Source organism: Scyliorhinus canicula, chromosome 20 (genome assembly GCF_902713615.1).
Source record: "Scyliorhinus canicula chromosome 20, sScyCan1.1, whole genome shotgun sequence".
Classification (NCBI taxonomy): Eukaryota; Metazoa; Chordata; class Chondrichthyes; order Carcharhiniformes; family Scyliorhinidae; genus Scyliorhinus; species Scyliorhinus canicula.
In genome coordinates, this window is record NC_052165.1 from 71,369,062 (window position 1) to 71,381,556 (window position 12,495).

Genomic DNA, 12,495 nt, shown 5'->3' on the forward strand with positions numbered 1-12,495 from the left:
AACTCAAATCGAGGCAAATCTACCCTTGTAGCATGCTCCAAAGGCAGCTGCTCAAACCTTACTCATAAGGATGCTAAAGACAATTGCTTCGATCCATATCCAAATTCTCTGAGCTAGTGTGCTGGGATTGCATCCCACCAGATGTTCGGAAGTTTCTTGCATTGCAGGCCGTTGTCATCTGCACTTGGCCGCAAATCGTTCCACTTGAAGAAACACGCTGCCGTGCCTGCCAGCAACCACTTTGTTAGAGATTAGATTTGCGGAGCTTGTTTCTGATCTGGCCCAGTCAAAACACCTGACCTTCAGGATGGATGGCTTGCTTCCATGTGCGATGATAATGCATTTCCTGCCCTGCTTAAAATATCTATTATACACACTGGCTTCATTCTAACATCACAGAATATGTGATTGACTGGTAATTAAAACCCACCACACAGAGATTAGCAAAGATGCCTCTGGAAAATGCAGTTGCTAAAAATGTAATAGAACTACTATTGATTGCATACTGTAGTCTTTAAAGTAACAGTTCTCCGGAGGCCAGTTAAGCCTGTTCAACGTCAACAGAAAGATATTTGATAATGAGTGCAGGAAAAGATTTTACAATAACATTTACTCCGCAATCTGCGTTTCTTCAAATATAAGCAATAATTTATTTTTTTTCATCTTCACAATAACCACATATTTAGCTGACTACTGCATCGATTCCACTAGAGTACGACGAGTCACTCATCCATCTACACTTTACTTGGACAATACACTTTTAATTTACAGTCTAATTATACAATACATGGCTGAACAAATGTGAAAGTTAAATGCTTGGATGTTAATAGCTTATGCTCCATTTGGCAGCAGAGAAAGTAAAGTTATGTAAAAGCTAGCACCGCAATGCATGTGGGCAAGTATGCAAAGCTATCGGGATTTGGCATTATAATTATAGTTTTAATAACATAAACATACATTACAAAAGAAACCTGTGTAATGATTAATGGACTTGCAATAAAGTCAGATTCTTAAGTTACAGGGACATAGTGTCATGTGAAATATGGCTCCTTTTTGTTTTACAAATAACAGGATTGAAGATCATGGTTTGGATGGCGGGGAGTTGAAACCTACAGACAATGTTGGTACCACAAATTGTAAATTCATTTTGTAAAAGTGATGGGCAACTGCTTGTAAAAACCATCATTAGATTAGAAGCAGTTCTCAGATAGAAAAAAAGTGACATGCCACATTTAACGAGGCAATTTGTATTCTACCTCAAATCGGTAGTGTCCTTATATATATATAAAATAAAAAAAGGTCCATTTCACACAGTAGTAACCGACAGGAAGGAATTGTAGATCCTTGTGCCATCCGGAGACTTGGCACCATGTGTCATGAGTTCTTGGATGGTCATCCAGTTGTCAAAGATTTTCTTGTTGCGCTTCCTCATCATTTTCCTATGGCTCAGTTCGATAATATTCACCTCCTTCCTGCCCTCGCCACCGCTCTGGGGGCTCTCCCGCAGGCACTCCAGGCGGCTGCGCATCATCAGCTCCCGGCGCCTCCGCTGCTCCTTGGCCCGCACCACATGCTGCTTCCGCTCCTCCTTGCTCCAGTATCGGCCCGTCTTCATCTCGCTCATGGCGTCATCGTCCGTGGTCATGCCGCAGCGTTCCTCGCGGATCCTCAGGGCACGCTCCTTGAGCAGCCTGTCCCGCACCGGCCGCTTGGCGATATAGCGGCTGCCATCGCTGCGTATCTTCACCTTCCACTCCATCTTGGCCTCGGCTGTGCCCTTCTGCGGCTCCTTGCACATGCCGACCAGGCTGAGCTGGCTGTTGGCATACTCGACAGCCGACCTCTGCTGGATGAGGTGCATATAGCTCTGATAGTGGCGGGCGTGCGCGGGTATGTTGACGTGCCGGTACCGGGAGCTGTGATAGGGGGACAGGTAGGGGATGTGCTGCCCTCCACCTCCGTCTTCTCTCTCCTGCTCTCCCGACTTGCTGCTGCCCTCCGTCACATTCTCCGTCTCTTCCCCCGGCACGGCTGTCTCCGGGGTCTCCGAGGAGCTGCTGCTCACGGCGGTGCTGGCCTCCCGGCTGGCCGGCCTGGCTGAAGCCTGGGCCACTTCCATGGAGCTCCGCAGGTTCTTCTGGTTGGCGAGGCTGACCATCCGTTGGAGCGAGTTGTCTGGCGACCTGTCTACCGTCAGCGGCGTGCTGCGGCAGCTCTCCGCCGTGTTGTAGGCACTGGAACTGTCTTTGTCCGACTTCTCAGGGTGCTCCATGATGTCGGCCAGCTTTCCCCTTTGGGTGTCCACGCTGGTGTTGTAGTTCCTGAAGCCACTGTCATGGATTGACCACGCATCTCCATAATCCTCCCTTACTGTCTGCAGCTGATGTGCCTGCATGATATTCTGACACTCCAGTTCAATGTTCCTCAGTTCCTCATTGAGCATCTCCAGCTCCCGATCCACCACCTCCTGCTGCCTCCTGCCACATTCTATTGTGCTTGTGGAATAGTAAAGGTCAAACTGGCTTCGGTTGCTCATCTTGCACTTCAGCTCCAGAAGCTCCTTGAACCTCTCACATTCTTCATCCTGCGTGCCCACAAAATCAGAGTCATTATATTCTCCAGATACAAAGCTCTCATTGCACTGGAGTTCGCTGCTGCCCAGAGTGTCCTGGCTGTAGCCCAGATCTCGCTGACTTTGCAGTGAGGTGCTGTTCTGCTCCTCTCCCAGTATCTCCTGCTCTGAACTCTCGTCGTTCCTCACACTCTCGTCTGTGCGGCCGAGCCCACTATCCTTCTCATGGTTATTCGAAGAGGTGGTGGCAGTATCTGTTGTTCCACCATCTTCTTCATGTTTTTTCTGCATTGATTTAAAAAGAATACATTTAGATGCAGTAAGTAAATGACCAGTACTGCCGTATTTGCCGCTCTATAACACCCCTTTGTTCATAACATCGCAAACCATTCCCAATAAAAAAAAACAACACTGCGCTAAAGAAAAAAAGTATGAGGAGGAGTAATCAACAGCGTTGAACAAGGAATTTGGTTTTAAGGAGATTTCTAAAGGAAGATGAAAAATATCGGGATAAATGCTTGCTAAGTGCGGCAGATTTGCTAGTGCTGCAAGGGAGGATTTCATAGAACACACAGTGCAGAAGGAGGCCACTCGGCCTATCGAGTCTGCACCGACCCACTTAAGCCCTCACTTCCACTCTATCCCAGTAACTCAATAACCCCTCCTAACCTTTTTGATCACTAAGGGCAATTTATCATGGCCAATCCACCTAACCTACACATCTTTGGACTGTGGGAGGAAACCGGAGCACTCGGAGGAAACCCACGCAGACATGGGGAGAACGTGCAGACCCAGTGGGGAATCGAACCTGGGACCCTGGTGCTGTGAAGCCACAGTGCTATCCACCTGTGCTACCATGCTGCTCAGTTAAGCTAGATTGGTAGGGGAGTGGGACTCTCAGCAACAGGGAAGCAAGTGAACGGCTGATAGGGAGATGCAGTGCTCAGCAACGGCGAGCTGAATAGACATGATAGACAGGAGCCCAGCAGGGAGCGGGGAAAACATGTTGGATTAAATTGCATCTATTTCAGTGCAAGTGCAAGTGAAATAACCCAGGGATCATCCAGCGAGGCTTTGTGGGTGGAACTAAGAAATAAGAAGTGGATTGTGACCTTATTGGGGTTGTACGAGAGGTCCCCAAATAGTCAACGGGATTTAGAAGAATAGGCAGATTAGAAGATTTGCAGGAATAATAGGGTTGTCATAGTCTGGGATTTTCCTAACATTAACTGGGACTGCCATAGTGTGGCTTAGATGGGGTGGAATTTGTTAAGTGTGTTCGGGAAAGTTTCCTCAGGCAGTATGTGGAGGGTTCTATTCGGCAAAGGGGCAAAACTTGACCTACTCTTGGAAATAGGGCAGGGCAAGTGACTGAGGTGATGGTGGGGGACCACTTTGGGACCAGTGACCATAGTTCTATTAATTTATGGAAAGGGGCAAAACAAGTGCAAGTTCTAAATTGGGGCAAGGCGAATTTTGATTATGTGGAATGAGTTACTGGAAGAAGTGTTTGAGGCAGGAACATTGACAACATTTAAAAGGCATTTGGATCGGAAAGGTTTAGAGGGATATGGGTCAAATGCAGGCAAATGGGGTTAGCTTAGATGGTCTTTTTGGTTGGCATGGACCAGTTTGAGCCAAAGGGCCTGTCTCCCTACTGTACATTCTATGATTCTGAGCGCTCCAGCTTTTGGTAGATTTATTAGGTTTGAACATAATCCTTGCACACTACATTTCCTTGAAGCACGAACTTCAATTTACAAAGGATTTGCATTCACACAGTGGTGTATCATGTCACAGATACACCACAATCAAATGCTGAATAGCCTATTGCACCATTCTTGGATCGGGATGGGAATCCTTTCAATAGAATTTAGGGTGGCACAGTGATTAGCACTGCTGCCTCACAACACCAGTGTCCTGGATTCAATTCCAACCTTTGGTGACACTCTGTGTCAAGTTTGCACATTCTCACCGTGTCTGCGAGGATTTCCTCCAGTTTCCTCCCACAGTCCAAAGATGTGAAGGTTAGGTGGATTAGCCATGCTAAACTGCCCTTTTGTGTCTAAACGTTAGGTGGGCCTAGATAGGGTGCTCTTTCAGAGGACAGGTGCAGACACATAATAATAATAATCGCTTGCTGTCATAAGTAGGCGTCAATTAAGTTACTGTGAAAAGCCCCTAGTCGCCACATTCCGGCGCCTGTTCGGGGAGGCTGGAATGGGAATTGAACCCGCGTTGCTGGTCTTGTTCTGCATTACAAGCCAGCTGTCTTAGCCCACTGTGCTGAACCAGCCCCATGCCACACAATTGACTGAATGACCTCCTTCTGCACAGTAGGGATCCTATGATTCTATTAATTAATATATTTTAAGTATCTTTATTCAAATTTAACATTTTAACATTGACAGCACATAGCAGTTCAAAGTTGCCCTCTCTGAAGTACCGTCCTCTTAATCCTTGCCACTTTACTTGCTCGCACAAACCACAAGACCAACTTGTCCACTCCCATAAAAACGATTTTGACAAAAAGACCGGTAGGTACTGAAATAAAAATAAAGCACGCGGCAAAATGTTCATCTTAACCGCCTGTGACCAGCCTGCCAATGATAGGGGAAGGCTATCCCTCCTCAGTAAATCCATGTTAACCCTACCCACCAGACTTGTAAAGTTCAAATTACCGAGCCGAGCCCAGTCCCGATCCATCTGTACTCCCAGATATCTAAAATGGGTCGTTGCCACCCAAAATGGATTCTATGAAATTATAATGGTACGGACTACATTAATGACCTGGACTTGGGTGCACAGGTAATGTTTTTCAAGTTTGAAGATAACACAATTTGAATCGTAAATAATTAGGAAGACAGTAGCAGACTCCAAGAGGACAAAGACAAAAGGAAAGACAAAGGTGAAAGAAGTAGACACATAGATACAATTTTACACAAACAGGTGTGAAGCATGCATTTCAGGTAAAAAAAAATGGGAAGAGGCATTTTAACTAAAAGGGCTGCAGCCCAAATGAAGGGGTGCCTGCACAGGAATCTTTGACAGATGCAAGAGATATAGATAAAAGGGTTAAAAAACATAAAGGTAGCCGTATGAAGACAGGCACAGAACAAGAAAGTTATACCAGATAACATAGGAGCAGCATGAGGGTATCGACCCAAATGCTTCTAGATCACAGATTAGTTATTCTGGGCACTACAGAATGTGGGTGCAGCAGAGATTTACTAGAATGATATCAACGATGAGTGGCTTCAATTAGGTGGTGAGACTAGGGAAATTGAGATTGTTCTCTTAGAGCACTGAAAGTTAAGAGGAGATTTATTGGAGGCAAAAGGTTTTGAGGGAGTAAATAAGGAAAATTATTTCCATAGCAGAGAGATTAGTAACTGATTTGAAATAATTGCGAAAAGAGCCAGACGTGGGGTGAAGAGATTTATTTTTCAATGCAGCAAGTTATTATAATTTGGAGTGAGGTGCCTGAAAGGGTAGTGCGAGCAGGTTCAAGAATAACTTTCAAAGAGGACTGGGTAAATAGTTAAAGGGGAAAATATTGCAGGGCTTTGGCAATGGTGCAGGAGAGTTGGGCTTATTGGACAGCTTTATCCAGCAGAATTAACAGGGGATGAATAGCCTCTTTGGATGCTGGAAGATTCTATGATTGACAGCACTCAAGCGGTGTTAGATTTGACAATCTTCCTTTCGGTCTTGTAGGATGTGTACGTATGTGCATGTGTGCGTCACATTTGCTACGATTTATGTGTGCGATAACCAGGTCTTTTGTACCCGACATGGTATATAACCTCTAAGTTCCATGTAATCCTCATCTGAAAAATGCTCCATGTTTTAATTAATACCATAGTCAGTGCACTGGCATGTTGCGTGTCCTTGGTTGATATGGTGGGATAGCGTGTTCATTTGAAATGAAATGAATGAAAATCGCTTATTGTCACGAGTAGGCTTCAATGAAGTTACTGTGAAAAGCCCCTAGTCGCCACATTCCGGCGCCTGTCCGGGGAGGCTGGTACGGGAATCGAACCGTGCTGCTGGCCTGCTTGGTCTGCTTTAAAAGCCAGCGATTTAGCCTTGTGAGCTAAACCATTTCAATGAATAGCATCATTAACTTTTGTCCTGCAGCTGCCACGGGGCACCTTAAATGCGATCTATGCAGCACCCTCTGGGTTGCTGCATATCAATGCACGTGTGCATCTTAGATGGCATGGTGCACCTGCCACTGTTCAGCAATCTGCTTGGTATGAACCCAGGTCAAGCCTGAATCTTTTGAAGAGCAGGTTGAATGCCAGTCTAATGTTAACAACTCGATGTTTGAGAATGATCCAGTTGGCACGATCATACTGGCAACCCTCACCGTTGGTGTTCCTTTCAAGACTACAGGAAATGACTGCTTGGATGCAGATCAAAGGATAATCATACAAGTAAATTGGATTCGAGTGATCAGGGGAGTCTTATCAGTGCTGGGTTTTATTCGGCATTATTTCCAGTTAGAGAGTAAATCCAATGCCAGTTGGAAGTGAGACCATTAGAAACTGCAATGGGAGACCCGAACAGTTATGGGCATCTGTTTTCTGGATTCCTGGTTGATTCTCATTGTGGCAAGGTAAAGCACCAATCAGAGGAACAGGACGTTGAGGGGGTAGATAGTCAAATCCTGTCAATGTTAGTTGACATTCAGGAGAAAATCAACAACAGATGGTGGCTGGTAATCTGTTGCCTAAAAGGACCATTTTCTCCTCGAGGAGTGCTTTCGTCTGTTAGGCATCGAAAACCTTAATACAAAATCTTGCTCGTGATATGTTGCTAATTCCTGTTTGGAATAGAGTAGAGAACTGGGAAAATGACGTGGAAATATGCAAGCGAGCTCCTTAGCAAAGTGAGCCTGGCTGTCACAATTTTGTTAATAGAAGTGAAGTACACATTCCAAACACTGATACACTGTCGCATTCAAGAATAGCTGTCATTTGAATGAAAATGTCACACTGATGCAGCAAGGATTATTTTTCCGAGCTGGGGTTGAAGTACGTTATTGGTATAGGACCGAGAGACTGCTTTGTAGCTAACCTATAGGGAAAGGGTGGAGAGAGGTGAGAGCTTGAGTGGGATGCACAGAGCCGGCATAGCCACAATGGGTCAATATGTCCCCTTTTGTGTTCATAGAAAGGTTACAGTACTGAAGGGGACCATTCAGCCCATCTTGCTCATTCCAGCTCGCGGACACCTAGGTGCCCTTTCTAACCCCACCTTCCTGCACCCGCTCCTAGTCCTGTAGCTTAGAGCATTTAAGGTGCAGATCCAGGTGTTGTAACCACTCTATGATTCTATAACCTGTGGTATTGCACAGGTATTTTGTGTCGGTCTTCACAGGGGAAGACACACATAACATGTCGATAATTTTGGCAAAGAGGCAGGTGAGGACCTAGAAACGATCGTTATCATTAAGGAGGTAGTGTTGGGCAAGCTAATGGGCTAAATATAGATAAGTCTCCAGTCCCTGATGGAATGCATCCCAGGGTTCTGAAAGAGACGGTGAAGGAAATAGCAAATTAACTCCTAGCAAATTCACTGGATTCTGGGGCAGTTCCGGCAGATTGGGAAACATTAAATGTAACACAACTATTTAAAAAGGAAGTAGACAAAAGGTGGGAAACTCTAGGGTGGTTATCTTAACACATCAAGTGGGGAAAATACTTGAATAAGTAGCAAGACACCTGGATAGGAATTTTCTCATTGGGCAGATGCAACAGGGGTCCGTGAAAGGCAGGTAATAGACATAGACATAGAACAGTACAGCACAGAACAGGCCCTTCGGCCCTCGATGTTGTGCCGAGCAATGATCACCCCACTCAAACCCACGTATCCACCCTATACCAGTAACCCAACAACCCCCCCCCCCCCCCCCCCTTAACCTTACGTTTTAGGACACAACGGGCAATTTAGCATGGCCAATCCACCTAACCCGCACATCTTTGGACTGTGGGAGGAAACCGGAGCACCCGGAGGAAACCCACGCACACAGGGGGAGGACGTGCAGACTCCGCACAGACAGTGACCCAGCCGGGAATCGAACCTGGGACCCTGGAGCTGTGAAGCATTTATGCTAACCACCATGCTACCCTGTAATGTTTAACTAATTTACTCGAATTCTTTAAGGGTATTAAGAGCACGGTGGACAATGGGGAACCAGTGGATGTGGTGTATCTGGATTTCCAGAAGGCATTCGGCAAGGTGCCACACCAAAGGCTGCTGCATGGGCGGCACAGTGGCGCAGTGGTTGGCACTGATGCCTACAGCTCGGAGGACTTGGGTTCAATCCCTGCCCCCGGTCACTGTCTGTGTGGAGTTTGCACATTCTCCCAGTGTCTGCGTGGGTCTGACCCCCACAACCCAAAGATGTGCAGGAATTAATTGCCTTTAATTGGGAAAAAAATAATAGGGTACTCTAAATTTATTTAAAATAACAAAAGGCTGCTGCATAAGATAAAGGTATATGGCGTTACGGGCAATGTGTTAGCATGGATAGAGGATTGGTAACTCACAGAAAGCAAAGAGTGGGTATAAATGGGTGTTTTTCTGGTTGGCGATCAGTGGCTTGTGGTGTGCCTCAGGGATCAGTGTTGACACCGCAATTGTTTACAATTTACAGATGATTTGGAGTTGGGGACCAAGTTAAATATGTCAATGTTCGCAAATGACACTAAGATGAGTGGTAGAGCAAAGTGTGCAGAAAGTCTATAGAGGGATGAAGATAGTTTAAGTGAGTGTGCAAAGGTCTGGCAGATGGAGTACTATGTTGGTAAATGTGAGGTCATCCAATTTGGTAGGAATAACAGCAAAATGGAGTATTATTTAAATGGTAAAAAAATTGCAGCATGCTGCCATGCAGAGGGACCTGGGTGTCCTTGTGCCGGAATCGTAAAAAGTTGGTTTGCAGATTCAGCAAGTAATTAAGAAGGCAGATGGAATTTTGTCCTTCATTGCGAGTGGGATGGAGCTTAAAAACAGGGATGTTATGTTACATCTGTACAGGGTGCTGGTGAGGCCGCACCTGGAGTACTATGTACAATTTTGGTGTCCTTACTTGAGAAAGGGTGAACTGGCACTGGAGGTGGTGCAGAGGAGATTCACTAGGTTGATTCTGGAGTTGAGAGGATTAGTTCTTAAGTAGAGACTGAGCAGCCTGGGACTGTACTCAATGGAATTTAGAAGAATGAGGGGGGATCTTATAGAAACATAAAACTATGAAGTCAATAGATAAGATAGAAGCAGGGTGAAACTGGAACTAGGGGGCATAGTCTCAAAATAAGGGGGGGGGGCAGATTTAGGACTGAGTTTAGGAGGAACATCTTCACCCAAAGAGTTGTGAATCTGTGGAATTTCCTGCCCAGTGAAGCAGTTGAGGCTACCTCATTGAATGTTTTTAAGGCAGAGATAGATAGATGTTTAAACAGTAAAGGAATAACACATTATGGTGAGCGGGCGGGCAAGTGGAGCTGAGTCCACAAAGAGATCAGCCATGATTTTATTAAATGGCGGAGCAGGCTCGAGGGGCCAGATGGCCTACTGCTGCTTATAGTTCTTCTGTTATGTTCTTATTCGACTCATACTTGGGGCTCTGAAATAACAAAAGTGTTCCATTCCACAGCGTTATGTTGAGGAAGAAGTTTTACCAAAAAGGAAGAATGATAGGCAATTTCCAACAAAAATCATGACCATGGCAAGAGTATGTTGACTATTTGCTCTGTTTAGAATGATTCAGATGGTTGATATAAGGGGACTGTCAAGAGCATATTGGTCTGAAGGACAGAAATGCTTGTTAAAATTAATATCAAATATCACCTAGGGCAAGGTTGGGAGCTGTTTTACTATAAATCTGTCTACCGTTGGGACTTAAATGCAAGCATAAATATCATACAATATCATTGATGACAAATAGCAGATGCCTGTCTGTTCATAGGCTGTCGTGATTGTTACCTGCTCAAGGCCAGTCGCTGTGAACTGCATCGCCTGATTGTGTTGCTCCTCCAACATATCCATGTGTAGCTCATCGAGAAAATCATTCCGGTCATCATCAAGCCATCCCTCATCCAACTAATAGAAATATAGAGAAGTAAAAAGTGTTGCAAGACAATCACTGAACAGTACAAGTGCTCACTAAAGAACAAGAAAATCTAAACAATGAACACCTGTGCCGTATGGGCACCTGCAAGGTTCAGAATATGGGTTGTTTCCAGGAAAACTGTGTTACATTTATCATGTTCAGGACCTTATTGTGGAGTTGCATCTATGCCCATCAGAGGGCGCTATTCATAGTTGTAACATGGTCAGTCATTAGGTCAATACTTGACTCAGGCATTAAGCCCACAAGGCAGAGGATGAGGTCGAAGAGGCAGCCCTTTTATAAAGGAGTGATTTTCTTCCAATTTTATTGAAAATGAATATCATCAGTAAAAGCAACTGAGGTAGTAGTGGTGGGTAATGGATTTTCAAAACGTGCATTTCAGAAGAGGCGGGTTAGATTAGCACGAGGGGAAATGTAGGAGAATGAATAGGAAGCCTGTTGACAGACAGGAGACCTAGAATTTGGGTGAATGGGCTTTGTTCAGATTGAAGTCGAGTTGGCGTATCCCTGGGATCAGGGCTGGAACTATTTTTCAGAATAACATTGTGACTGTGTTGGGATCAGGGCTCTTGAGAAATCCTAAACAGGATGGTCAGAAAGACCACAAACTAGTGATGAGTAAATGGCAAAGGGGGAGGGAGGCAAAGTCAAATAGAAACGGGAGCAAATATAATAGTTCAAAAGCAAATAAAAAAGGAGAACAACAATAAGAAATTCTTCTTTAAACATTACAGCTGCAGAGGAAACTAAAAGATGCTAAACCAGGATGAAACATGAGAGCTGAAGGACAGATTAGGTAGGTATGTGGCACAACTAAGTTCTTCATATCAATGCACAGAGTATGAGGAATTAACCGAATGCACCGTTGCTGCAAATTCAACTTGGGCTACGACTTGGTAGACATTCCTTAGACGTGGCTGCAAGTCACGAAGACCAGGAACAATATACCAGGAATCTGGTTGTGATTAGCAATGTGCATAGGCCCCCCGGTAGCAGCTGTAAAGTTGTGGAATTGCATTAATGCAGAGGTCAGCAAGCATGTGGCTACGGCAGAGTGGCTTTAATGGGAGATTTTAACACCCATATAGATTGAAATAAGTAGGCTCGTTTAAGATGCAACATTTCAATAAGATGAGACAGACACTGTCCATAGCAAAGTGGGTAAGCCTGTTCATGACTATCAGATAATAAGAATAAACAGAATGTCAGATTATAAGGAGCCGTTCTACCAAAAAAAATTAACATGATACAGAGCTAATTTATTAAGTGGCAAAAGCTCCACATGTCAGAAAACGGCCACAGACAACTAAAGAGTTAAAGAACAACATAAAACTAAAATTAAAATAATACAAAGATTTTTTTTTTAAATCATGGCGAACGGAAGAGATACAAAGAACAGTAAAGGGTGACAGAATATATGGTAAACTCTCCAAAAGACAACACAAAAAGAAACTTACAAGGGATATAAAAGTCAGTGCAAATAACGTTTTCAATCAGGTTAGAAAAAAGCCAGTGGTTAACAGCAAAATGAATAAATGTTACTATGAAAATAAGAAATTGGCACACAAATAATTAGCTTGCATCAATATTCAGAGTAGAGGGAAGAGGCTATCATGCTGGACGTCCCAAGGAAACTAATAGTGAATCATGGACAGGATTTAAGAAAATTACCTCAAGCAAATTAACATTGATAAATAAAATAATGGCACAAAAGAGTGAGAAATCCTCAGGGCCGGTTGGATTTCATCCCAGTATTGTCATGAAGTAAAAACATTGATGATGT

At 44.4% G+C, this 12,495-nt stretch overlaps 1 protein-coding gene across 4 annotated transcripts in view; it reads right to left on the minus strand.

Annotated features, from left to right (window-relative positions):
- Positions 1–626: 626 nt before the first annotated feature.
- pdzrn4 (PDZ domain containing ring finger 4) overlaps positions 627–12,495 on the minus strand; it is a 578,179-nt gene continuing 566,310 nt past the window's right edge. For all 4 annotated transcript variants that reach the window (XM_038780405.1, XM_038780406.1, XM_038780407.1 and 1 more), the window contains 2 exons: positions 10,565–10,681; positions 627–2,857 (listed from right to left, as the gene is read on the minus strand). In XM_038780405.1, coding sequence (XP_038636333.1) covers positions 1,307–2,857; positions 10,565–10,681 — 1,668 coding nt within the window. In that variant the 3' untranslated portion in view covers positions 627–1,306. The remainder of the gene's footprint in view (positions 2,858–10,564; positions 10,682–12,495) is intronic.